Here is a 25630-nt window from a genome sequence, read left to right as displayed (position 1 = left end):
TGCATTCCATGTGGACACACACAAGTTTTGGGGCCATTCCCTAGATCCGATGCTCGATTTCCGACGAAACCCTAGTTCTGTTGACCGCGCGGTCTACCCCTTTGACTGCATCCCATCGGGGGTCCCCCGGTGGGCATATGCCTCCATTTGAGCTTGGTTAGGTCATAGGTACATGTGGAAACAAGGATCATCCCATATGATCTCAAGTTTCTCTCCGGTTCAACTCCGAGGGAGTTCCCCCCTATACATGCATAATCTGCCTAAGTGTAGTAACCCCCTGTCCGAGAAGCCGGACACACCTGGGGGGTAGCCTTGGATATAAAACCATCTAAAATCACTTTTGTGCATTCCATGTGGACACACACAAGTTTTGGGGCCATTCCCTAGATCCGATGCTCGATTTCCGACGAAACCCTAGTTCTGTTGACCGCGCGGTCTACCCCTTTGACTGCATCCAATCGGGGGTCCCCCGGTGGGCATATGCCTCCATTTGAGCTTGGTTAGGTCATAGGTACATGTGGAAACAAGGATCATCCCATATGATCTCAAGTTTCTCTCCGGTTCACCTCCGAGGGAGTTCCCCCCTATACATGCATAATCTGCCTAAGTGTAGTAACCCCCTGTCCGAGAAGCCCGACACCACTGGGAGGGTAGCCTTGGATATAAAACCATCTCAAATCACTTTTGTGCATTCCATGTGGACACACACAAGTTTTGGGGCCATTCCCTAGATCCGATGCTCGATTTCCGACGAAACCCTAGTTCTGTTGACCGCGCGGTCTACACCTTTGACTGCATCCAATCGGGGATCCCCCGGTGGGAATATGCCTCCATTTGAGCTTGGTTAGGTCATAGGTACATGTGGAAACAAGGATCATCCCATATGATCTCAAGTTTCTCTCCGGTTCACCTCCGAGGGAGTTCCCCCCTATACATGCATAATCTGCCTAAGTGTAGTAACCCCCTGTCCGAGAAGCCGGACACACCTGGGGGGTAGCCTTGGATATAAAACCATCTCAAATCACTTTTGTGCATTCCATGTGGACACACACAAGTTTTGGGGCCATTCCCTAGATCCGATGCTCGATTTCCGACGAAACCCTAGTTCTGTTGACCGCGCGGTCTACCCCTTTGACTGCATCCAATCGGGGGTCCCCCGGTGGGCATATGCCTCCATTTGAGCTTGGTTAGGTCATACGTACGTACATGTGGAAACAAGGATCATCCCATATGATCTCAAGTTTTTCTCCGGTTCACCTCCGAGGGAGTTCCATCTATACATGCATAATCTGCCTAAGTGTAGTAACCCCCTGTCCGAGAAGCCGGACACACCTGGGGGGGGTAGCCTTGGATATAAAACCATCTCAAATCACTTTTGTGCATTCCATGTGGACACACACAAGTTTTGGGGCCATTCCCTAGATCCGATGCTCGATTTCCGACGAAACCCTAGTTCTGTTGACCGCGCGGTCTACCCCTTTGACTGCATCCCATCGGGGGTCCCCCGGTGGGCATATGCCTCCATTTGAGCTTGGTTAGGTCATAGGTACATGTGGAAACAAGGATCATTGACATAGGCATCCCCAATGGGCCTGCCGATGATGGTACCCGGGGTTTACTGAAGGCCCATTACCCGAAGAATAAGAAGGTTCGGAAGCCCAAGATATTGTTAAGGAAAGCTAGAGTTGTAATAGGAAGCATTATTTGTAATCTTGCGGGAGGAGTTAGAAACCTACCCGGACTCTGTAACTTGTACAATACGAAACCCTCGGCTCCGCCTCCTATATAAGGGGGAGTCGAGGGACGCAGAAAGCATCGAATCGTTGTCTCTAAAACCCTAGTTTTTACACCGTCGAGTACTTTTCGGCTGAAACCTTCGAGATCTATTTGCCCTCTACATCTAACGAAACCCTAGTCTACAATCCGTAGGCATTGACAAGTTAATCCCTTGTCAATTGGCGCCGTCTGTGGGATCTAGAGGTTGCAAGGAGCTGATCTCGATGGCACGTCCAGAATCGTCGACTTCGTCGGTAGCAAGCAATGCGATGGATCGAGGTAAATAGGAAAAAACTGATCTAGTCGATTTTATTCCTCACCCGCCCTCCCGTTTGGATGCATGTGTGTATCTGGAGGAGGCCATCGTCATGACGTTCGGAGAATTCCGATTTAGCGTCAACAAGGAAGGATCTTATCGTCTCGTAGATCCGATCTCGTCGGAATTTTCAGCGATCGATTCTAACTTTTCGACAAGTGATGAAGAGTTTTCGTCGCCACGTTTCATCGACACCAAGGCAAGCGAAAAACTCGCCAAGATCTTCAGCGACACGTCCTTCGGGTCGACTGCGGACTCCTTTATAAGCAGCGACTCCGACAGCGTCGACAGCTTCATCGACAAATCTGTTGCCATTGGAAAGGTCTTCACCAATCTCAATGATGGTGTCACCAATCCTGATAAACATCAACACCCAAAATATCATCAAGTCTATGCAATCGAGGAGGCAAGTCGAGCAGAACCAGAGACGTCAGAGGCTTTCGACGACTTGGGAAATCCATACGTCGATCCCGCTGATCTCACAAGAGGCTTAGGCACTAAATACGTCGGGTCCTCACCTCGCGAAAGAGTTCAACTCCCGCAAGCAGCGTGGGATAGAACCGCAAGAGCCATGAACGGTACAGAACCAATGACTACAACCGCTACTGTCGAAGAATTACAGGCCTATCAATATAGACTTGCTCGGGTGAGTAGGGAGCTGGAAAAACAAACAGCTTCCCTGAACAGAAGAAAGGAGGCAGCTTCTGCGTCAAGTAGGCGAAGAGCAGAACTAAGCCGACAATCAGGAACAACGGGAGATAGTCATAGAGAAGCTCGAAGGAGAGCAAGATCTCGACCGCAAAATATACCCGAAGCAGAAAGGGAAAATCTGGTTCAAAATCTCGACATGTCCTTCATGACGATTGACACCAGGGGAAATATTATCCCTAAGACACCAGAAGCTGGGTACATGGCTACGCAAGCTTACATCCTCGCGTCCAGACCACCCCCTGGAGATCCGAGAGAAGCGCTATTCAACATGGCAATGGCGGGAGTTGGAGTCATGGGAACAGCATTCACAGCTACACCTCCCGAAGGAACTGTAAGGCAAAATAGTCCACGACCTACCGCAGCAGTTCAAGATCCACCAAGAACAAGTGGGGCAAGAGATACGGCGACTCAAGCAAGGGTAGACAGAGCACAACAAGAAAGAAGAGAACATCGGCATTTACCAGAAGTTGCCGATGAAGATCTGTGCGGGCTTCCGTGCTTTATGAGACGAGTCCGAAAAACTCGAGTACCATCAGGGTTCAAGCTACCGGAAAATTTCAAGAAATTCGACGGTCTACAAGATCCAGAAGATTGGCTTGTGGACTATCTCGAGATGGTGAAGTTAATAGGAGGAACTAGGGCAACAGCCATGCAGAGCATCCAAGTACATCTAAGTGGAGCAGCACGTTCCTGGATAAAGAAACTTCCACCAGGTTCCATCGACAACTGGGATAGTTTCGAGGACGTCTTCGTGAGAAATTTTCGATCTACCTGCAAAAAACCAGCTTCATTGGAAGAGTTGAGGGCGTGCAGACAAAAACATGATGAATCTATGAGAAAATATATACAGAGGTGGAACATCATCGAAAACTCGGCAGAAGATATATCTGACGAGAGAGCAATAGATGCGTTCGTAGCAGGAATTCGACGAGCAGATTTTGTCGAGGACCTAGGAAGAACCAACCCAAGAACAATATCAGCATTGATGGAAATAGCAAACAAGTGGGCAGATGGAGAAGATGCTATACATAACAAACGACACAGGTCGCCAGAGGAGGACCGCAGTCGAAATTTTCAAAATAGAAGGCGATTTTCTCGCCAGTTCTACAATAATGATGCTCCTGGCCATATATCAGCTGGGTTCCGAGGAAACCCTGGAGGAAGCAATCAAGATAATTACCAAAGAGGTAACGAGCAACAAGGTGATAACAGAAGTGACTACCGCGGTAATAGGCAAAATAATGGACCAAGGTTTCAGAGACCATTTGTGTCTCCCGAAGAAATGATGAACGGACCATGTCAGATGCATTTTTTCCTTGATAGTAATGGGAAGAGGCAATCGGGACATCTGCAGAAGGATTGTCGAAATTTTCAAGCAATGCTGCGAGCCGCAGGAATGGCCAATACCCAAGCGATGACTAGAAATCCCCAGGGGCCAAGGAGCGAGATACATCTTCCACCTCCTCCCGCAATTACAGATGAGAATCGGCACCAGCTCAGAATAGCGGCAGCACCACAACCACCTCCGTATGTTGATCCTAATTCTAATGGCGCAGTCTTGATGATTCAGAAAGCTAAGCCATCTAACAGGGCGCAGAAAGTAATTTCGCGGCAAGTATTTATGGCAGAAAAGATGCCTCCACCAACAGTCGAGTATCTAAATTGGTCAGGACAGGATATCGGCTTCACAATTGCGGATCACCCGCAGCAGGTTCCTCGACCAGGGCAATCCGCACTTATCTTACCCGCAGTAATTGCTGGCTTCGACGTGTCGAGAGTCTTCATAGATGGCGGCAGCAGCTTAAACCTTATGTATGCAGATACATTAAGGAAGATGAACATATCCCTGGCAAATTTAGCACCAACTGATACACGCTTTCATGGGATCACGCCAGAGAAACCAAGTTATCCGCTGGGCAAGATTAATCTCGACGTTCAGTTTGGAACCCGAGAAAATTACAGGATAGAGAAATTGGAGTTTGAAGTCGTGGATTTCCCGTCGCAATATCATGCTTTGTTGGGACGACCAGCGTATGCCAGGTTTATGGCAGTACCTCATTACACGTACTTACTGTGGAGGTTGCCCGGACCCAAGGGACCAATCACAGTTAAAGGAAGCTTTGCGTTAGCTGACAAGTGCGACAGAGATTTTCATCAACTATCGGAAACCTTCGGGATGCAAGCAGAATATATGGCGCCAAGGCAAACTGATTACAATGTTTTGCCAGACACAGGGAGGCCGCTCAGGGAACCAACCTTTAACGCAGCGAAGGATTCAAAAGAAGTACAAATCCACCCGACGGACCCGAAGAAAACGACATCCATTGCAACAAATATGGACCTCGCATAGGAAAGCGTGCTCGTCGAGTTCCCCCGTGAGCACTGGAAAATCTTCGCATGGTGTCCAGCTGACATGCCAGGAGTACCCAGGGAACTTGCCGAGCACCACCTCAACTTGGACCCTCTCGCGAGACCAATCAAACAACCCTTGCGGCGTTTTTCGGAACCAAACCGCAAAGCTATGCTATCAGAAATAGATCGACTCAAGGATGCTGGTTTTATCAAAGAGATATCTACAGAAGCCACATGGGTAGCTAACCCAGTGATGGTGCCGAAGAAACACACGAAAGTCCTTCGCATGTGCGTCGACTTTACGTGTCTCAATAAACATTGTCCTAAGGATCACTTTCCCCTCCCAAGGATCGATCAAATCATCGACTCCACGGCAGGATGTGAACGTCTTTCCTTCTTGGATGCATACTCTGGTTATAACCAGATCAGATTAAAAGAAGATGATGAGGCCAAGACAGCGTTCATAACACCTTATGGCGTGTTTTGTTACAAAACAATGCCCTTTGGTTTGAAAAACGCGGGAGCAACATATCAGCGGATGATGCAGAAGTGCCTTGCAACACAGATTGGAAAAAATGTACAAGTCTACATCGACGATGTCGTGATAACATCAATGAAAGGGTCAACACTGATCAAAGATTTGAAGGAAACCTTCGACAACCTTGACAAGTTTTGCCTTAAGTTGAACCCGGCAAAATGTTCCTTTGGCGTTCCTGCAGGAGAACTTCTTGGATTCTTAGTATCAGCAAGAGGGATTGAAGCTAGTCCCGAAAAAATACAGGCCATCGTAACTATGAGGAAGCCAACAAAGTTGAAAGAAATACAACAGCTGACGGGGCGAGTCGCAGCTTTAAGCAGATTCGTCGCCAGGCTAGGAGAAAAGGCGCTGTCGTTCTACGCATTGATCAAACAAGGGGAGAAATTTCAATGGAACGAGGAAGCAGATAGAGCCTTCGAGAACCTCAAGTGCACAATTTCGACACCACCAATTTTGGTAGCGCCTAAAGAGAAAGAACCTCTCCTTCTATACATTGCAGCCACACCCCAAGTGGTTAGCACGGTTTTGGTAGTCGAGAGAGAGGAAGAAGGAAAGCTCCATGGAGTTCAAAGGCCAATATATTTCATCAGTGAAGTACTGTCACCTTCAAAACAGCGGTACCCTCAGTACCAGAAACTGGCGTATGGAGTATTTACGACAGCAAGAAAATTGCGACACTATTTTTCGGCGCACCCGATAATAGTGGTCAATGAAGCCCCTCTGTCAAATATATTGAACAACCCAGAAGCTACGGGTCGTGTCTCCCTTTGGGGAATAGAACTTTCCCCTCGGGACATCACGTATGAAAAAAGAAAGGCAATAAAATCGTAGGTCTTACCGGATTTCATCGCAGAATGGATGGAGCTACAAAATACGGGGCCTCCAGATTTATCGATAACCTGCACTATGAACTTTGACGGGTCCAAAAGGTTAGAAGGCGCTGGAGCAGGCGTGATATTGGTATCACCTGAAGGCGACAAGTTGAAGTATGTCTTGCGAATGATGTTCCCAAACGCGTCTAACAATGAAGCAGAATATGAAGCTCTCATACACGGGATGAAGATGGCAAAGGCTTGCGGTGCAACCCGACTGAAAATTTTCGGCGACTCACAGTTGGTAGCACAGCAAGTTATGAACCAATGTGATGCAGTCAATGAGAGCATGATAGCATACAAGGAGATGTATAATGAGCTGGAAAAACTGTTTGATGGATGCGAGGTAAACCACATCAGCAGATTGAGCAATGATGAAGCCGATGTCCTTGCAAACATCGGGTCACAATGTCTCGCGATCCCTCGAGGCGTGTTTTTTGAAGAAATAAGCGAGAGATCAACAAAGCCAATGAAAACAAAGAAGAAGGAGAAGGAAGAAAAACCTTCAGACGTCACCAAAAAATCACTGGAAGAAGAAGAAGAGGAACAGGAGCTAGTCATGATGGTGCAAATTCCATGGATGCAGGCATACATATCATACATCCTAAGGAAAACAATACCCGACGATCCAGTTGAAGCAAGGCGAATAATTAGGCGATCTAAAGCTTTTACTGTGGTAAAAGGGGAGTTGTATAAGCGAAGTATCTCAGGTGTGCTACAGAGATGTGTCACACCCGAAGAAGGACGGATCATCCTGAAAGATGTACACGAAGGAATATGCGGGCACCACGCAAGCAGCCGCGCTATCGCGGCCAAAGTCTTCAGTTATTGGTTAACAGCAATTGAGGACGCGAAGGAAATAGTGCGAACTTGCGACGCGTGTCAAAGATTCGCCGCCAAACCTCATTCTCCGGAAGCAGAATTGATGCCAATCCCATTGTCTTGGCCCTTTGCTCAGTGGGGTCTCGATATGGTGGGAAAACTACACAAAGCTTCGCCAGGTGGATATGAGTATATGCTCGTTGCTGTCGACAAATTTACTAAATGGATAGAAGCAAAGCCGATAAATTCACCGGACGGCACGTCAGCAATCAAGTTTGTGAAAAGCATCGTTTTTCGATTTGGAGTACCTCACAGCATCGTCACAGACAACGGCAGTAACTTTACTTCCAAGGAGTTCAAAGCATATTGTGCAGAAGTAGGCATCAAACTGAGTTTTGCGTCTGTCGCACATCCACAGACCAATGGTCAAGTCGAGAAGGCCAACGGCATTATCTACAATGGTATCAAGAAGCGCTTGTTGGGACCATTGGAAAATGCTCGACATACTTGGCCAGAGGAGCTGCCAAGTGTGTTGTGGAGTATTCGAACAACACCAAACACGGCGACGCAGGAGACGCCGTTTTTCCTGGTCCACGGAGCTGAAGCAGTATTGCCGATAGAAATAGAACATGATGCTCCAAGAGTTACAGAATACAATGAAGAAACTTCGAGAAAAGCCTTAGAAGATGATGTCGACGCACTTGATGAAGCTCGAGATGAAGTCCTATCACGAGTTGCCAAGTATCAACAAGACCTGAAAAACTACCATAGTCGACGACTGCGACCGAGGTCTTTCCAAGTTGGCGACTTGGTTTTGCGACTAAATCAAAAAAGTCATGAAAAACTCGAGTCACCATGGCTTGGACCTTACATAGTCACAGAGGTAATCGAAGGACGAGCATACAGACTCAAGGACAAGAAGACGGGGACTGCTGAGCCAAATCCTTGGAACGTGGCACAGCTCAGGCGTTTCTACGCCTAGATGCCGAAATATAGTCTCCTCTGTAAACATACAATGTACTGAAACGCTCGCGAGTTTTCATACGCACTCTTTTCCTTTTTCGGGGCACCGAGTGGGGCCGGGAAAGGTTTTTAATGAGGCGGGCTCGCGGTGCTGCAATATAATAAAGATAGTGGAATTATATATCTTTTCGACAGGCTCGGGGGCTCTTACCCAGAAGATACAATATATATATCTCGCTTTGGTATAAAGTACCTCGCCAAATAAAACTACGTCGCAAAATAGCAATCAACAGAAAAGCTCAGGGTTCGCACCCGCAAAAATAGTGTACAAATATAAATTATCTTGCCCTGGGACAACCTCGCATTATAACAAGAGAAAAATATCGCCATCAAAACGCCCGGGGGCTTGGCACTGAAAAACAGAAAAATAGTAACTTTACAATATAGATTATGTTTACTACACACAAGATACAATCCTCGGAGCAACAAAACTTCAAGAGCTACCCAGTATATTATCTATCGTCAGCCGTTCATTATTTACAGCGCGAGTACTATGTTCCGCATAACTGCCTTTTACGAAGAATTCAGCGTCCAGTCGAAGAAGTTCATCCATCATATCTTCGGCAACAGGAGTCACAACGTCATCATATTTGCCGAAGTTCCTTTTTCTCTTCGCCATCTTCGCCAGACATTTCGGAACAATTTGACTCATATCTAATTTCGGACAGCAGATTTTTATCATAATCATGGCGAACCTCGCGCCAGCAGCTAATTGGGCTCGCACAAATCCATGGATTCGAGGAGCATCTCGAAATTGTTCCATCAGAGCGGGAAGCGTCTCTGGCATCTTGTTACGTGGAAACATGGTCCCGTAAACTAAAGACAAGGTCCTCGTGCAAAAGTCGAGAAAATCGCGGACCTGAAGAGCACGATCTTGAAATCTGACGATTTGGCGAGTCCGTTCAGGTGTGCCTCAAAAATTTGAACCATGATCACGTGCAAGCCTCAGAAGAGCATTAGAACGAGCTTCAACACGTTCATCTTCCGTAGTAGCATTCAAAAAGGCACCTATTTCGATAAAATCAGCGGGCAACAAGAATACAAGTAAAAAAGAAAGATAAAGTGTGACAAAGATACCGAAGCATACCTGCCATATCCAAGCTAGCATCTGTTAGCAGTTGAAGCATGAAATTTTCTCGAGACATAGCTGCAGTAGCTTCAGCAATGGCGGCATCTTTCTCGATTATAGCATCTTGAGCTTGTCGGAGTGCTACTTTTTCCCTCTCAGAGGATTTCCGAGATTGTTCCATAAGCATAATTGATTGCTTCTTCATAGACTGGAGCTGTTGTTGAAGCTCTTTCAAATCTTCTGCCGAAGTCTTACTCGCAGAATCTTCGACCAAATTAACAGCGACATGGGTTTTCTTCGAAGGAGGCGAAGGAAAAACCTCGGAAGGACCAGGAGTTGACGTATAGTTGTCAAAAATTAACTGGAAAAAAGAGAAATTTCGACATCAATCATTGAGCAAAGATAGATTTCCATTCATTCCCATAATATATACATGTCTATTACAAAAGAAGGACCTCTAGAGACCTACTGAAGCAGTCATCGCCAACAACACTATGGCAACAGTGCCAAAAGAAGGAGATAAGCTAAAAAAGAAAAAAGCAAAGGGGCATTCAACTAGACCTCCGGCTTTGATGAGCTAGGAGTCGAAGATGGCTTGATCCCGAGATAGGACAAGATTTTCTTCGTATTGGGTTTTGCCGCCTTGATCAGTGATCGCCATTTTGGCTGTTCTATCTGCTCCGTGTCGCCTACTTTCGCCCAGTCGATAGTTTGCTGACTATCAGCAACCAAGGCAACAGTGTTTTCAACAGCGACCTTCATATTTTCCTGGCGCATCTTCAGCCCAAGATCTTCTGGTGGATTAAAGCACTTAGCCAGAGCAAGGAAAGTTGCGGGTTCCTCTTTCTTCGGGAAGAAGTAGGGGAAGAGTCGCGACAACCCTGCTTTAGCTTGATCAATGACCTCGCGTGCTTCTGTTCCATGAAATTCAAGGAACGAAACGGCGTCAAGAAGAGGATCATTGTCGGGGTCTTCCAGTTCAAAGTCTTGACATGTTCTATCTGTCAAGATAAAAACTTAATGATCAATAAACGAGCGAAAGAAAGAAAGTTCAAGGGATATGAAGTGGTTCAGATACTTACTGACAAAGCGACGATTTTGCGTCCTTATGCGCTTAAGGACCGCTTCCTCGCGAGCAGATTGTGCAGCTATATGCTCACTCAGTGAAGTCTCGGCATCATGAAGTCTCTTCCTAAGATCTTCGACACCAGCAGCATCAGTCTTGGCTTTGTCAGCCTCTGCTCTAGCTTGAACAACATCTGATTCGGCCTTCTTACGAGCCTCTTCACTTTGTTCTAATTTTTGAGCAAGAGTATTGGCACGCTCGTTGACCTCTGCCAGTTTTTCTGCCAAGAAAGCAAAATTTAGTTAAAAACATCGACAGCAAAGGAGTAAGAAGGCAGGTGCAAAAAGAAGCAGCAAGGCTTTACCTTCAGTCTTACTGGCATATTCACGGTACCCAATGAATTGGGCACTGATACGAATAAGTTCTTTGATCATAGGCTGTTAAAAAAAGAAAGGGACAAAGAAAGAAAATGTCGGTACAAGAAAAATATAATGGCACACAGAAGCAAACAGAGGAAGTATAGATAGTGACAAGAAAATTAAGAACTCACATCATCCAAGAGAGAGTTAGAGGAGCTACTCAATTGGAGAGTAGGCTCCAGGATTGTTTCAGTCCTTGCCCTTTTCGGTGAAGGAGCAAGGGGATTTGGAGGAGGAGTAGAAGCACCAACGTTTTTGTTGAGGAGGCGAGGATTCCTCTCCTTCAAATGGCGGTTCCGAAACAACTAGAGTATGTGACGTACTCGTTCGAGCAGCCACATCAGCAGCTGGTACTTCTTCCTCATCATCACTACGATAAAATGTTGGTAGCATAAAAAGCAAGATAGACAAAAATCTTCGAGTAAAAAAAAAGAGAAAGAGAGGGGACTTACGAACTGATGAGGCTCTCAAGGTATGGATCATAAGCTGCCTTCTGATGCGAAGGAACAGCTTCTTCGGGTTTGGAGGTACCGGAATCTTCGACATCATTCCTTTTCCTTTTGTTCTTTGGAGAAACAGCAGGAGGAGGAGATTGTGCCGATGCAGTGCCTTCAGAGGCAGCTTCCTTTTCAATAGATCCCGCAGATTTCCGAGAATCTGCGGGTTCATTCACAAAAGAGGGGGCATCTTGGTTGTCGTCGGTAACAACGGCCCTTTCCTCGACTTCTCCATCTTCAGGAAGGGGAGGAAGCGAGACAAGATTTGGATGGTTCTATATAAAACAGGGGAAGATGTCAATAAAAAGGAATTACAGGAAAATAGCAAGGCAATAACAAATCAACCGACAAAAATTACCTCGGGAAGCGCATTGGTGGCGCTGTACGGTTTTACACGACAGGACGAAGGGACAGAATCTTTTTTGCTGAGAGAAGAGATTTTTCGGACAAGCTTTTCTAAATCCTTGACCTCCAAATCCACCGACAGCCGATCTACGTCCTCGTCACCAGCATACTTCCAGAGAGGATTTTTACGAGCACAAGCGGCTGCACTCTAGTCCTAAGAAAATAAGCCGTGATTTGGATACCAGACAGCTCTTTGCCGCGAGTATTTTGCAACTCGTGGATACGAGCCATCAAGGTTTCTGTCGACGCCTTTTCTTCTTCGGTAGCCTCTGCGTCCCAGGAGCGGCGGCGAAGGATTTTTTCGGCGCCATCAAAAGGAGGGATGTTGTCTTCAGCACATCCGTGGTTCTCCTCCTGAATATACAACCACTTCTTGCGCCACCCTTGAACTGAGTCAGGAAGTTTGACGTCGAAGTAGTCGACAGTGGGCCGAACAGAAATTACAACGCCGCCTATATTATAGGCGACATTGGGCGAGCCATTACGGCGGCAGAAGAAAATGCGCTTCCATAACGCCCAGTTAGGCTGGACGCCAAGGAAGGCCTCGCAGAGGGTGATGAAAATGGAGATATGGAGGATTGAATTTGGCGTGAGGTGGTGGAGTTGCAAACCATAGATAAAGAGCAGTCCGCGGAGAAAAGGATGAATGGGGGCGGAAAGACCGCGGATGAGGTGGTCGACAAAACTTACCCGGTACCCCATTGGAGGGGTTGGGTAGCTCTCCTCACCGGGGAAGCACAGAGCGTTGGGCTTCTTGCTGATCCCCAGTTTCTTCAGCATGTTGATGTCTTGGGTGGAAATCTTCGATCTTTCCCACTCCGCCGTCCCCAGATCCACGGCGGCCATGGAGGACTCCGGCGTGTTGTGCCTTGTCAATCGACGCGGTGGCATCAACAATGGCGTAGGGTTTGCAGCTTGGAGACAAGGAGCTTAGGTGGTTGTGGGTCGCAGGAGCAAATTTGCAGATGAGAGCAGGAGAACGGCGCGAGCGGAAGTGCTCGAGGAGGAAGAAGAAGATCTTATTTAAAGGTGCGGTCAAGCGGCGGACCGTTGGATAAGAAAAATGTGTGGCAGATGGTAGCCACGTGGACACGAGGGTAAAAAAGTAATTCAACATTAAAGAAATTACGGTACGTGCGCCAGAAAAAGCGGAGGACGTGTGTCCCCCACTTGCACGACGTGTCAAGATAGTGGATCAATTGGGCCCGCAAGGCAGCGGGAGAAGACTTCTCGAAAAATTTTGACTAGCAATCGTGGCTATCGTCAACAATAACGTCACCTTGGCAGAAGGAAAAATTCGACTCAACAGCTTCATAAAAGGCGACATGGAAAATAATGCTGAGCCTTTGATCAAATACAAGTTTTTGATCAAATGCTCGGGGGCTACTTTGGAAAAATGAAAAGATCAAGAAAAGCAAAATAGAAATGGCATGAGCCTATGATCAAATACAAATATTTGTTCATAGCCTCGGGGGCTACTCCCATCGGGAGCGCTGTTCGCGCACCCGAGAAATTATAAAACTTCGGGAGAGAAAAAATATATCGGCATAAAGCATGGAGCCTACAACCAAGCACAAGTCCTTGGCTGTAGCCTCGGGGGCTACTCCCATCGGGAACACTGTTCGCGTGCCCGATGAAATCATAAAAAACAAGAAAAAAAGAGGAGAGAAAGAAAAAGAAAGAATGCAAAGAAGAAAGATAGAAGAGCCAAAGAGTATATTTCGAGTTATAAATAACTCTGCATATACTCCCATCGGGAGAAAAATATAAGTCATCTTTGACTCAATAAAATGTGCCATTCCAACAGCCGAATAAGCACTCGACAATATATTCTCAGAACGCCAAAGTTGCGATCAATTTCTGAATGCCGCAGAACTTTGCGAAGGTAAGACCCCAGATCCGTTCTGTGAGGCGTGGCGCCGTCTCTGACGTCGGTTTGCTACTTTTATCCGTATCAACAGATACGAAGAAAAATCCTAACGGACGCGTTAGGTACCCGATAAATATAACTGGGACTCGACAGAATGGTAAGACCTTAAGCGGCACCTGTCGAAGTTTGCACCAGTATCCCGAGATCATGTCCAGGGACGTGATTTTGAAGTAGGTTTTTGCGGATTGCCACTAGAGCAGTTAACTAGTACCTGATCCGTCAGATGAACTAGCCCCAACTACCATTATCCCTGCACAATATAGAAACTTATGTGAAGAAATATAGAAAGGTTTTTGAATTGTCGAGTAAAAATAAACGGTGGAGATTTTCCCTGACTCTACGATTCAAGCAAAATCTCGGGGGCTACTGACATAGGCATCCCCAATGGGCCTGCCGATGATGGTACCCGGGGTTTACTGAAGGCCCATTACCCGAAGAATAAGAAGGTTCGGAAGCCCAAGATATTGTTAAGGAAAGCTAGAGTTGTAATAGGAAGCATTATTTGTAATCTTGCGGGAGGAGTTAGAAACCTACCCGGACTCTGTAACTTGTACAATACGAAACCCTCGGCTCCGCCTCCTATATAAGGGGGAGTCGAGGGACGCAGAAAGCATCGAATCGTTGTCTCTAAAACCCTAGTTTTTACACCGTCGAGTACTTTTCGGCTAAAACCTTCGAGATCTATTTGCGCTCTACATCTAACGAAACCCTAGTCTACAATCCGTAGGCACTGACAAGTTAATCCCTTGTCAATCATCCCATATGATCTCAAGTTTCTCTCCGATTCAACTCCGAGGGAGTTCCCCCCTATACATGCATAATCTGCCTAAGTGTAGTAACCCCCTGTCCGAGAAGCCGGACACACCTGGGGGGGTAGCCTTGGATATAAAACCATCTCAAATCACTTTTGTGCATTCCATGTGGACACACACAAGTTTTGGGGCCATTCCCTAGATCCGATGCTCGATTTCCGACGAAACCCTAGTTCTGTTGACCGCGCGGTCTACCCCTTTGACTGCATCCCATCGGGGGTCCCCCGGTGGGCATATGCCTCCATTTGAGCTTGGTTAGGTCATAGGTACATGTGGAAACAAGGATCATCCCATATGATCTCAAGTTTCTCTCCGGTTCAACTCCGAGGGAGTTCCCCCCTATACATGCATAATCTGCCTAAGTGTAGTAACCCCCTGTCCGAGAAGCCGGACACACCTGGGGGGGGGGGGTAGCCTTGGATATAAAACCATCTCAAATCACTTTTGTGCATTCCATGTGGACACACACAAGTTTTGGGGCCATTCCCTAGATCCGATGCTCGATTTCCGACGAAACCCTAGTTCTGTTGACCGCGCGGTCTACCCCTTTGACTGCATCCAATCGGGGGTCCCCCGGTGGGCATATGCCTCCATTTGAGCTTGGTTAGGTCATAGGTACATGTGGAAACAAGGATCATCCCATATGATCTCAAGTTTCTCTCCGGTTCAACTCCGAGGGAGTTCCCCCCTATACATGCATAATCTGCCTAAGTGTAGTAACCCCCTGTCCGAGAAGCCGGACACACCTGGGGGGTAGCCTTGGATATAAAACCATCTCAAATCACTTTTGTGCATTCCATGTGGACACACACAAGTTTTGGGGCCATTCCCTAGATCCGATGCTCGATTTCCGACGAAACCCTAGTTCTGTTGACCGCGCGGTCTACCCCTTTGATCGCATCCAATCGGGGTCCCCGGTGGGCATATGCCTCCATTTGAGCTTGGTTAGGTCATAGGTACATGTGGAAACAAGGATCATCCCATATGATCTCAAGTTTCTCTCCGGTTCAACTCCGAGGGAGTTCCCCCCTATACATGCATAATCTGCCTAAGTGTAGTAACCCCCTGTCCGAGAAGCCGGACACACCTGGGGGGGTAGCCTTGGATATAAAACCATCTCAAATCACTTTTGTGCATTCCATGTGGACACACACAAGTTTTGGGGCCATTCCCTAGATCCGATGCTCGATTTCCGACGAAACCCTAGTTCTGTTGACCGCGCGGTCTACCCCTTTGACTGCATCCAATCGGGGGTCCCCCGGTGGGCATATGCCTCCATTTGAGCTTGGTTAGGTCATAGGTACATGTGGAAACAAGTATCATCCCATATGATCTCAAGTTTCTCTCCGGTTCACCTCCGAGGGAGTTCCCCCCTATACATGCATAATCTGCCTAAGTGTAGTAACCCCCTGTCCGAGAAGCCGGACACACCTGGGGGGGTAGCCTTGGATATAAAACCATCTCAAATCACTTTTGTGCATTCCATGTGGACACACACAAGTTTCGGGGCCATTCCCTAGATCCGATGCTCGATTTCCAACGAAACCCTAGTTCTGTTGACCGCGCGGTCTACCCCTTTGACTGCATCCAATCGGGGGTCCCCCGGTGGGCATATGCCTCCATTTGAGCTTGGTTAGGTCATAGGTACATGTGGAAACAAGGATCATCCCATATGATCTCAAGTTTCTCTCCGGTTCAACTCCGAGGGAGTTCCCCCCTATACATGCATAATCTGCCTAAGTGTAGTAACCCCCGTCCGAGAAGCCGACACACAGAGGGTAGCCTTGGATATAAAACCATCTCAAATCACTTTTGTGCATTCCATGTGGACACACACAAGTTTTGGGGCCATTCCCTAGATCTGATGCTCGATTTCCGACGAAACCCTAGTTCTGTTGACCGCGCGGTCTACCCCTTTGACTGCATCCAATCGAGGGTCCCCCGGTGGGCATATGCCTCCATTTGAGCTTGGTTAGGTCATAGGTACATGTGGAAACAAGGATCATCCCATATGATCTCAAGTTTCTCTCCGGTTCACCTCCGAGGGAGTTCCCCCCTATACATGCATAATCTGCCTAAGTGTAGTAACCCCCTGTCCGAGAAGCCGGACACACCTGGGGGGGTAGCCTTGGATATAAAACCATCTCAAATCACTTTTGTGAATTCCATGTGGACACACACAAGTTTTGGGGCCATTCCCTAGATCCGATGCTCGATTTTCGACGAAACCCTAGTTCTGTTGACCGCGCGGTCTACCCCTTTGACTGCATCCCATCGGGGGTCCCCCGGTGGGCATATGCCTCCATTTGAGCTTGGTTAGGTCATAGGTACATGTGGAAACAAGGATCATCCCATATTATCTCAAGTTTCTCTCCGGTTCACCTCCGAGGGAGTTCCCCCCTATACATGCATAATCTGCCTAAGTGTAGTAACCCCCTGTCCGAGAAGCCGGACACACCTGGGGTGGTAGCCTTGGATATAAAACCATCTCAAATCACTTTTTTGTGTTCCATGTGGACACACACAAGTTTTGGGGCCATTCCCTAGATCCGATGCTCGATTTCCGACGAAACCCTAGTTCTGTTGACCGCGCGGTCTACCCCTTTGACTGCATCCAATCGGGGGTCCCCCGGTGGGCATATTCCTCCATTTGAGCTTGGTTAGGTCATAGGTACATGTGGAAACAAGGATCATCCCATATGATCTCAAGTTTCTCTCCGGTTCACCTCCGAGGGAGTTCCCCCCTCTACATGCATAATCTGCCTAAGTGTAGTAACCCCCTGTCCGAGAAGCCGGACACACCTGGGGGGGTAGCCTTGGATATAAAACCATCTCAAATCACTTTTGTGCATTCCATGTGGACACACACAAGTTTTGGGGCCATTCCCTAGATCCGATGCTCGATTTCCGACGAAACCCTAGTTCTGTTGACCGCGCGGTCTCACCCCTCGACGGGATCCCATCGGGGCTCCCCCGGTGGGCATATGCCTCCATTTGAGCTTGGTTAGGTCATAGGTACATGTGGAAACAAGGATCATCCCATATGATCTCAAGTTTCTCTCCGGTTCAACTCCGAGGGAGTTCCCCCCTATACATGCATAATCTGCCTAAGTGTAGTAACCCCCTGTCCGAGAAGCCGACACACTGGGGGTAGCCTTGGATATAAAACCATCTCAAATCACTTTTGTGCATTCCATGTGGACACACACAAGTTTTGGGGCCATTCCCTAGATCCGATGCTCGATTTCCGACGAAACCCTAGTTACGTTGACCGCGCGGTCTACCCCTTTGATCGCATCCAATCGGGGTCCCCGGTGGGCATATGCCTCCATTTGAGCTTGGTTAGGTCATAGGTACATGTGGAAACAAGGATCATCCCATATGATCTCAAGTTTCTCTCCTGTTCACCTCCGAGGAGTTCCCCTATACATGCATAATCTGCCTAAGTGTAGTAACCCCCGTCCGAGAAGCCGACACACCGGGGGTAGCCTTGGATATAAAACCATCTCAAATCACTTTTGTGCATTCCATGTGGACACACACAAGTTTTGGGGCCATTCCCTAGATCCGATGCTCGATTTCCGACGAAACCCTAGTTCTCATTGACCGCGCGGTCTACCCCTTTGATCGCATCCAATCGGGGGTCCCCGGTGGGCATATGCCTCCATTTGAGCTTGGTTAGGTCATAGGTACATGTGGAAACAAGGATCATCCCATATGATCTCAAGTTTCTCTCCGGTTCAACTCCGAGGGAGTTCCCCCCTATACATGCATAATCTGCCTAAGTGTAGTAACCCCCTGTCCGAGAAGCCGGACACACCTGGGGGGGTAGCCTTGGATATAAAACCATCTCAAATCACTTTTGTGCATTCCATGTGGACACACACAAGTTTTGGGGCCATTCCCTAGATCCGATGCTCGATTTCCGACGAAACCCTAGTTCTGTTAGATCACGCGGTCTACCCCTTTGACTGCATCCCATCGGGGGTCCCCCGGTGGGCATATGCCTCCATTTGAGCTTGGTTAGGTCATAGGTACATGTGGAAACAAGGATCATCCCATATGATCTCAAGTTTCTCTCCGGTTCAACTCCGAGGGAGTTCCCCCCTATACATGCATAATCTGCCTAAGTGTAGTAACCCCCTGTCCGAGAAGCCGGACACACCTGGGGGGGTAGCCTTGGATATAAAACCATCTCAAATCACTTTTGTGCATTCCATGTGGACACACACAAGTTTTGGGGCCATTCCCTAGATCCGATGCTCGATTTCCGACGAAACCCTAGTTCTGTTGACCGCGCGGTCTACCCCTTTGACTGCATCCCATCGGGGGTCCCCCGGTGGGCATATGCCTCCATTTGAGCTTGGTTAGGTCATAGGTACATGTGGAAACAAGGATCATCCCATATGATCTCAAGTTTCTCTCTGGTTCACCTACGAGGGAGTTCCCCCTATACATGCATAATCTGCCTAAGTGTAGGAATCCCGCCCTTTTTTCCCGCCCACCCTTTCCCGCTGCTTCTCTCCCGCCCTTTTTTCCCGCCATGATTTCCCGCCAAGTTTACCCGCCCACCCTTTCCCGCTCATTCTCTCCCGCCAAGTTTTCCCGCCCACCCTTTCCCGCCCATTCTCTCCCGCCAAGTTTTCCCGCCGTTTCAGCCCCTCGTCGGCCTATATATAGCCATGTCTTCTCCACTAACAGCACCAGCAACATTTCTCTCCTCATCACTTCTCTCATCCAACAGCACCACAAAATCCTCTGAGCTGAGCTGCCGCTGAGATGGCTCCTCGTCGCCGTAGCAACACGGGCTTCATCGGCGTTCGCCTGCGGCCTGCGGGGCATTTCGAGGCTGAAATCACCGCCGGTGGAACGCGTGTGTGGCTCGGCACCTTCTACACGAAGGAGGCTGCTGCCCGAGCATACGACGTTGCGGCTTGGAGGTTTGGCCGGCCGCGCCACGAAATGAACTTCCCGGAGGTCAGGTCTCTGACGGAAGCTCAGAGTCTCTCTACTGAGCCGCTACTTCGCTCACAGGGTGAAGCGCGGCGGTACAGGGCTGGCCAGCGGCGGATTGATACCACCGAGGCGGACGAGCAGTTCATGGCACAATGGCGCAAAGACCATCCCGGAGACGTCGAGGCAATGCGCGCATTCTGGAAGGACAAGCAGGCGTACAGGAGAGAGAGGAGGGCGGGAAAGCGGCAGAGGAAGGCCGAGGTTGAAGCAGAGTACGCCAAAGGAGAGGCGTCGACATGGGGGGAGAATGATGAACGGTGGTCGTGGAACCTCAAAACAACCGCTTCAGAGGACACCCCCAGCGAGGATGAAGATTTCGACTTCTCTGATTAATATGTGTGTGTGTCGAGTCCGTGTGTCTAGCGGGTCATGCGTCGACCCAGTGTTAAGTGCTTTGTTCGTGTGTGGGTGTAGTTTCTTTAAATGTTTTGGTTTGTGTGTGGGTCTAGTTCTTTAAGTGTTTTGGTTCCTGTGTGGGTTTAGTTTCTTTAAGTGTTTTGGTTCCTGTGTGTGGGTGTAGTTCTTTAAGTGTTTCGGTTCGTGTGTGGGTCTAGTACTTTAAGCGCTTTGGTATGTGTGTGGGTCTAGTTATTTAAGTGTTTTGTATCGTGTGTGGGTCTTAAGTTCTTAAATGTATCACTTTTCTCTCCAGTTCACCTCCGAGGGAGTTCCCCCTTATACATCCAGAATCTGCCTAAGTGTAGGAACCCCCTGTCCGAGAAGCCGGACACACCTTGGGGGTAGCCTTGGATATAAAACCTTCTCAAATCACTTTTGTGCATGCCATGTGGACACACACAAGTTTTCCAGCGATTCCGACGCTCCGGTGGTCTGTATCTTGGAAAACCCTAGGGCGGGCACCCCGCAGATCTACCCCTATAGCTTTCTCCGTGCGAGGGTTTACCAATGGACTTTTTTACTTGTTTTGCTTTGTTTAGGACATATGTACATGGAAACCATAGGTTGGGCATACTTTACCATAAAATAGGCTCCGTTTGAGCCGTGGCGGGAGTTTCCACATACGAGATCCTGGATTTTACCAAGTGCTAGCCCATGCATGCGGAAATCGTCAACGCCGGGTACATGCAAGGTTAGCCAAACCTTACATCACAATTGTACACATATGTTATGGGCATATGCAAGTTTTCCAGCGATTCCGACGCTCCGGTGGTTTGTATCTTGGAAAACCCTAGGGCGGGGACCCCGCAGATCTACCCCTATAGCTTTCTCCGTGCGAGGGTTTACCAATGGACTTTTTTACTTGTTTTGCTTTGTTTAGGACATATGTACATGGAAACCATAGGTTGGGCATACTTTACCATAAAATAGGCTCCGTTTGAGCCGTGGCGGGAGTTTCCACATACAGATCCTGGATTTTACCAAGTGCTAGCCCATGCATGCGGAAATCGTCAACGCCGGGTACATGCAAGGTTAGCCAAACCTTACATCACAATTTTACACATATGTTATGGGCATATGCAAGTTTTCCAGGGATTCCGACGCTCCGATGGTCTGTATCTTGGAAAACCCTAGGGCGGGGACCCCGCAGATCTACCCCTATAGCTTTCTCCGTGCTAGGGTTTACCAATGGACTTTTTTACTTGCTTTGGTTTGTTTAGGACATATGTACATGGAAACCATAAGTTGGACATACTTTACCATAAAATAGGCTCCGTTTGAGCCGTTGCGGGAGTTTCCACATACAGATCCTGTATTTTACCAAGTGCTAGCCCATGTATGCGGAAATCGTCAACGCCGGGTACATGCAAGGTTAGCCAAACCCTAGGGCGGGGAACCCGCAGATCTACCCCTAGGGTTAGGGTTAGGGATAGGATCCGGGTGAGGTTTAGGGTTACCAAAATGTTCGCAAAATAGAAAGTTGGCCCGCAGAAGCGGGAAACCCTAGGGCGGGAATGGCCTCGGTTAGGGTTAGGGTTGGAGTTAGGGTTAGCAATGGAATTTTTCCTAAATGTTTAAGGACATATGTACATAGATAGCAGAAGTTCGGCCTAGTGGCTCCGGTTGACCCGTCTGCGAAGAGCGTCACCCGTGGGACCTACATATATGCAATGCATCGTCGAATTCTTAAAAAATAGAACCTTTTTTACATAATTCATACTAGTAAATAAATAATAGAAACATAATATAAAGTAATATGAGAGAGAAAAAAAAGAAAAAAAAGAAAAAAAATCCTATATGCCGAGGGTGGCCGTCGGCATAGGGGGGCCATGCCCTATGCCGAGGGTAGCCCTCGGCGTCTAGCCTGACGCCGTGAGCGCGCCGTCGCGTCGCCGATGGAGCAGCAGCTACGCTGGTGCCTACGCCGAGGGCCAGGTTGACGCCGACGGCTGCCCTCGGCGTAGCATCCTCTACGCCGACGGCAAGTGTACGCCGACGGGCGTCTTCCGGCGCTGCCCCGGCGAGGCCGTACGCCGACGGCCCCGATAAAAAGCCCTCGGCGTAGGGTTTGGCCGTCGGCGTATCCCACCATTCCTGTAGTGCCTGCAACCAATATGTATTAACTAGATGGTCATCAATGTGAATGGGAGAGGATGCAGAGGAGCTGTGTAACCTTCGCCGGTGAACTTGACAACATAGACAAGATGCTGATGCATACAGAACTGACCGTCATTGCTGGCGACCATGAGTCATACAATATATCTGCAGACAAGTGAACCAACAGAAACTGGTATTTCAGGGATTGTGGCACATCAAAATACACCGTTCAGCTCATCGAAATATGACAGCTGTTGAATAAAAGACACGTTGACAAATACATGAGAACCCAAACTGAAAAGTGTATCATATTATTGTTGGTTATGTTCAAAGGATCCAACACAACCTTGAAGGCTTGAATAGGTTTCTAAATGATGCATAGGAAGAAAAGGAATTCAAAAGCTAACTGATATAGCCTGCCATTACATTAAACAAGCTAAGATACAAAAGGGACTGGATGCTCACCAAACCTCCAGATATCTATTTATCTTAGAAAGACATGAATATAGTGAGCCATCTCAGCTTATTCTGTTTGACAAATTTAACATAGAAATATTATAATGTAAATTGGTCAAAGTTGAGCGGAATTATGTAAGAGCATCTCTAGCAGAGCCCGTAAAAGGGCCAAAACCGAAAAAATAACCGCCAGTTTACGGGTTCGGGCTGAAAATTAGCGCCCATCAGTAACCGTAAACTAGGCGAAACTGAAAAAAATTGGGCCGAGACCGAAACCTATACTCGCCTGTATTTGTAGGGGCCGACATAGCGAACCGAACGCAACCCAAACACAATCAAACACAATCCATAGTTTGCGCGCGAGGGAAGTTTCAGCTCCTCCCAATCGCCGCCGCCAATCTGCGCGCCCTCACCTTCCTCTGCACTGCCGTCGTCCGATTTCTCCACCATGAGTCTCGAATCGACCCAGACGGACGCCATTGCTAGCTCGCAGGCCCCGCCATCCTCTCCCGTGGTCGCCGGAGCTTGAAAGAACATCTCTCACATTATGTTTTGTGTGTTTGATGTCAATATATATGATACACTTATGTTTGTTTAAGTGGTACAGGGATTACATAGATATTTATTCATGTGTGTTGGATTTGATCGTCTGTCAAAAGAATTCAGAAAAAGTTGGCCAGGCCGGATAATCCGGGCCGGATATTGTTGAAATATCCGGCCCCCTGTTTTTGGCTAAGTCGTCGAGGTTTTGCAGCTCAGTATGGGGGCCGGACATTTGCCCGGATAATGTCCCGGTATTGTACCAGGGCCGGATTATCCGGGCCGGATATTTTGGAAATATCCGGCCCCCTCGTTTTTGGCTAAGGACTGGAAGAAATGTGGCTCAGTACATGGGCCGGACTTTTGGCCGGACAATGTCATGGTTTTGTCCCGAAGGCCGGATTATCCGGGGGGGGGGGGGGGATTATCCGGCCCTTACTTAGGCCGGATTATCCGGCCCTCCGGAAGCAGCAACGGCTCATTTTCGAGAGGGGGTATAAATACCCCCCTTCTTCTTCCTTGGTTGCTTGCTCAATCATTATCCAAGAAATCTGCCAAGCCACCTCCATTAGAGCCACCTCAAAGAAAGTCAAGATTTGCAAGATCTCCTTCCTCCCCCAACCAAAGCTCTTGATCTTTGGAGATTCGAAGGAGAAGAGACCGATCTACATCCTCACCGAAGCGTTCTTCATTTCCCCCTCTCTTGTTTGAGGGATCTCATGCTAGTGTTCCTATTTGGTTCCCTAGTTGATTTGTGTTGATGTATTGTTGTTGATTGTTGTGTTGTAACAGATTTAGGAGCCTCCAATTTGGTTGTGGATGTGTGCCCCAAGAACCTTGTAAAGGCCCGGTTTCCGCCTCGAGGAAATCCCTTAGTGGATGTGGGCTAGGCCTTCGTGGCGTTGCTCACCGGAGATCTGAGTGAAGCCTTCGTGGCTGTTGGTTTGGCTTTCGTAGCAACCACACTCCTCCAAACGTAGACGTACCTTCTTGCAAAGGAAGGGAACTACGGGAATCATCTCCGTGTCATCGCGTGCTCCACTCTCGGTTACATCTATCCTATTCTCTATATATTGCTTAGATATATCTTGCTTAGTTGTTAGCCTTGTCATATAGGTAAATTCACTTAGTTGCATATCTAGAGAATTTACCCCTTGTGTCAAGCCTAAATTGAAAAAGAACTAAAAATTGGTTAGCACCTATTCACCCCCCCCCCCCCCTCTAGGTGCGGCATACGATCTTTTCAATTGGTATCAGAGCCTCGGCTCTTATTTCGGGCTTAACCGCCTAAGAGTATGCCGGACGAGGAGTCCTCGGAAGGGGCCGCCAAGATGGTCTCCGTGGAAGACTTCAATTCGTTGAAGTCCTCCATGGAAGCCCAAATGGAAAGCATGAAAAAGATGATTGCCGAGCTTTTGGCTCCGGCCCTTCCCAAGGCTCCTAGTGTAGAGGTAAAAGCCACGGGTGCGTTAGATAAGGGAGAGGCTTCGGACCTACCCTCATCTGCCAAACCCGTGGAAGGTGGTAACTTAAACACTATCAAATCTCCCATTGCATCTCCTAGGGGAACCGATGGGAGTGAGTGCTACAATCGAGTACCTCCACCTTTCCAATCACCCGATATACCGGTTCCCCATCCCCATTTGAACATTCGGGGCGACCCACCTAAGTTTTCTATTGAAAATTTCGATACTTCGCAATTTGAGTTCCGCTCTCATGTTTGTAGTGCCTCCAATGAATTATGGAGAATCATCATGGTGGGCTTCAAGCCATACAACCCCGACAATTTGACTAGAAGAGAAGCGGTTGATAGTCAACTCAACAACACCGCCTTGCACATGATTCAATCTAGTGTGGGGACGAAGGAATTGCATCGTGTCCGGAACTACACCACCGCCAAGGAAGCTTGGGATGGTTTGACCGCTAGTTGCATTGGAAGTGAGAGCACAAGGAGGAACAAGTATAATGCTCTCAAGAATAAAGCCGAAGGATTCTTGAGGCTACCGGATGAAGATCATGAGGACATGTATGGAAGACTTCTCACCGTTGCCGATGCCTTCCGGCTTATTGGTGCCACCCACATAAATGACTCTTGGATCAAGGAGAAGTACATTGAATGCATGATGCCATTTGTACCGATTGATGTCAAGACTCTTGTGGGGAGGGAATGCTATTCCTCTCTCACCTCTCAACAAGTCGTGCACGAGATGCAAGCTCTCAAGGTGCTTGAGGAAGCCTCTCATGATTCTCGCAATCGTGCTCTTGGGATGGCAAAAGGTTCCAACCTTGCCTTGGTGGCCAACTCCGTCGATGAAGTGATTCCTCAAGAATCTTATAGGGCATCTTGGAGCATGACCTATCCGGAAGATTTGCAATGCCACTACCATGACCACATGGCCTTCCATGCAAAGTCGTTTTGGATTGATCCCTCCAAGGCCAAGGAAGACAACATCAAGAGGAACAACAAAAGTGGGTTCACTAGCTTTGGTCCAAAGACAAGATCATGCTACAATT

The 25630-nt window shown here is 48.1% G+C and overlaps 1 protein-coding gene across 1 annotated transcript in view; it reads right to left on the bottom strand.

Moving 5' to 3' along the window:
• Positions 1 to 25630, bottom strand: part of LOC127293453 (ubiquitin-conjugating enzyme 15) — a 92020-nt gene that overhangs the window by 31985 nt on the left and 34405 nt on the right. The window contains exon 5 of the mRNA XM_051323080.2: positions 22197 to 22285. Within this exon, the coding sequence (XP_051179040.1) occupies positions 22197 to 22285 (89 nt within the window). The remainder of the gene's footprint in view (positions 1 to 22196; positions 22286 to 25630) is intronic.

Source organism: Lolium perenne, chromosome 4 (genome assembly GCF_019359855.2).
Source record: "Lolium perenne isolate Kyuss_39 chromosome 4, Kyuss_2.0, whole genome shotgun sequence".
In the NCBI taxonomy this organism is placed as follows: domain Eukaryota; kingdom Viridiplantae; phylum Streptophyta; class Magnoliopsida; order Poales; family Poaceae; genus Lolium; species Lolium perenne.
The sequence above is the reverse complement of the archived record's forward strand: the minus strand, read 5'-3'. Positions and strand labels throughout refer to the sequence as shown.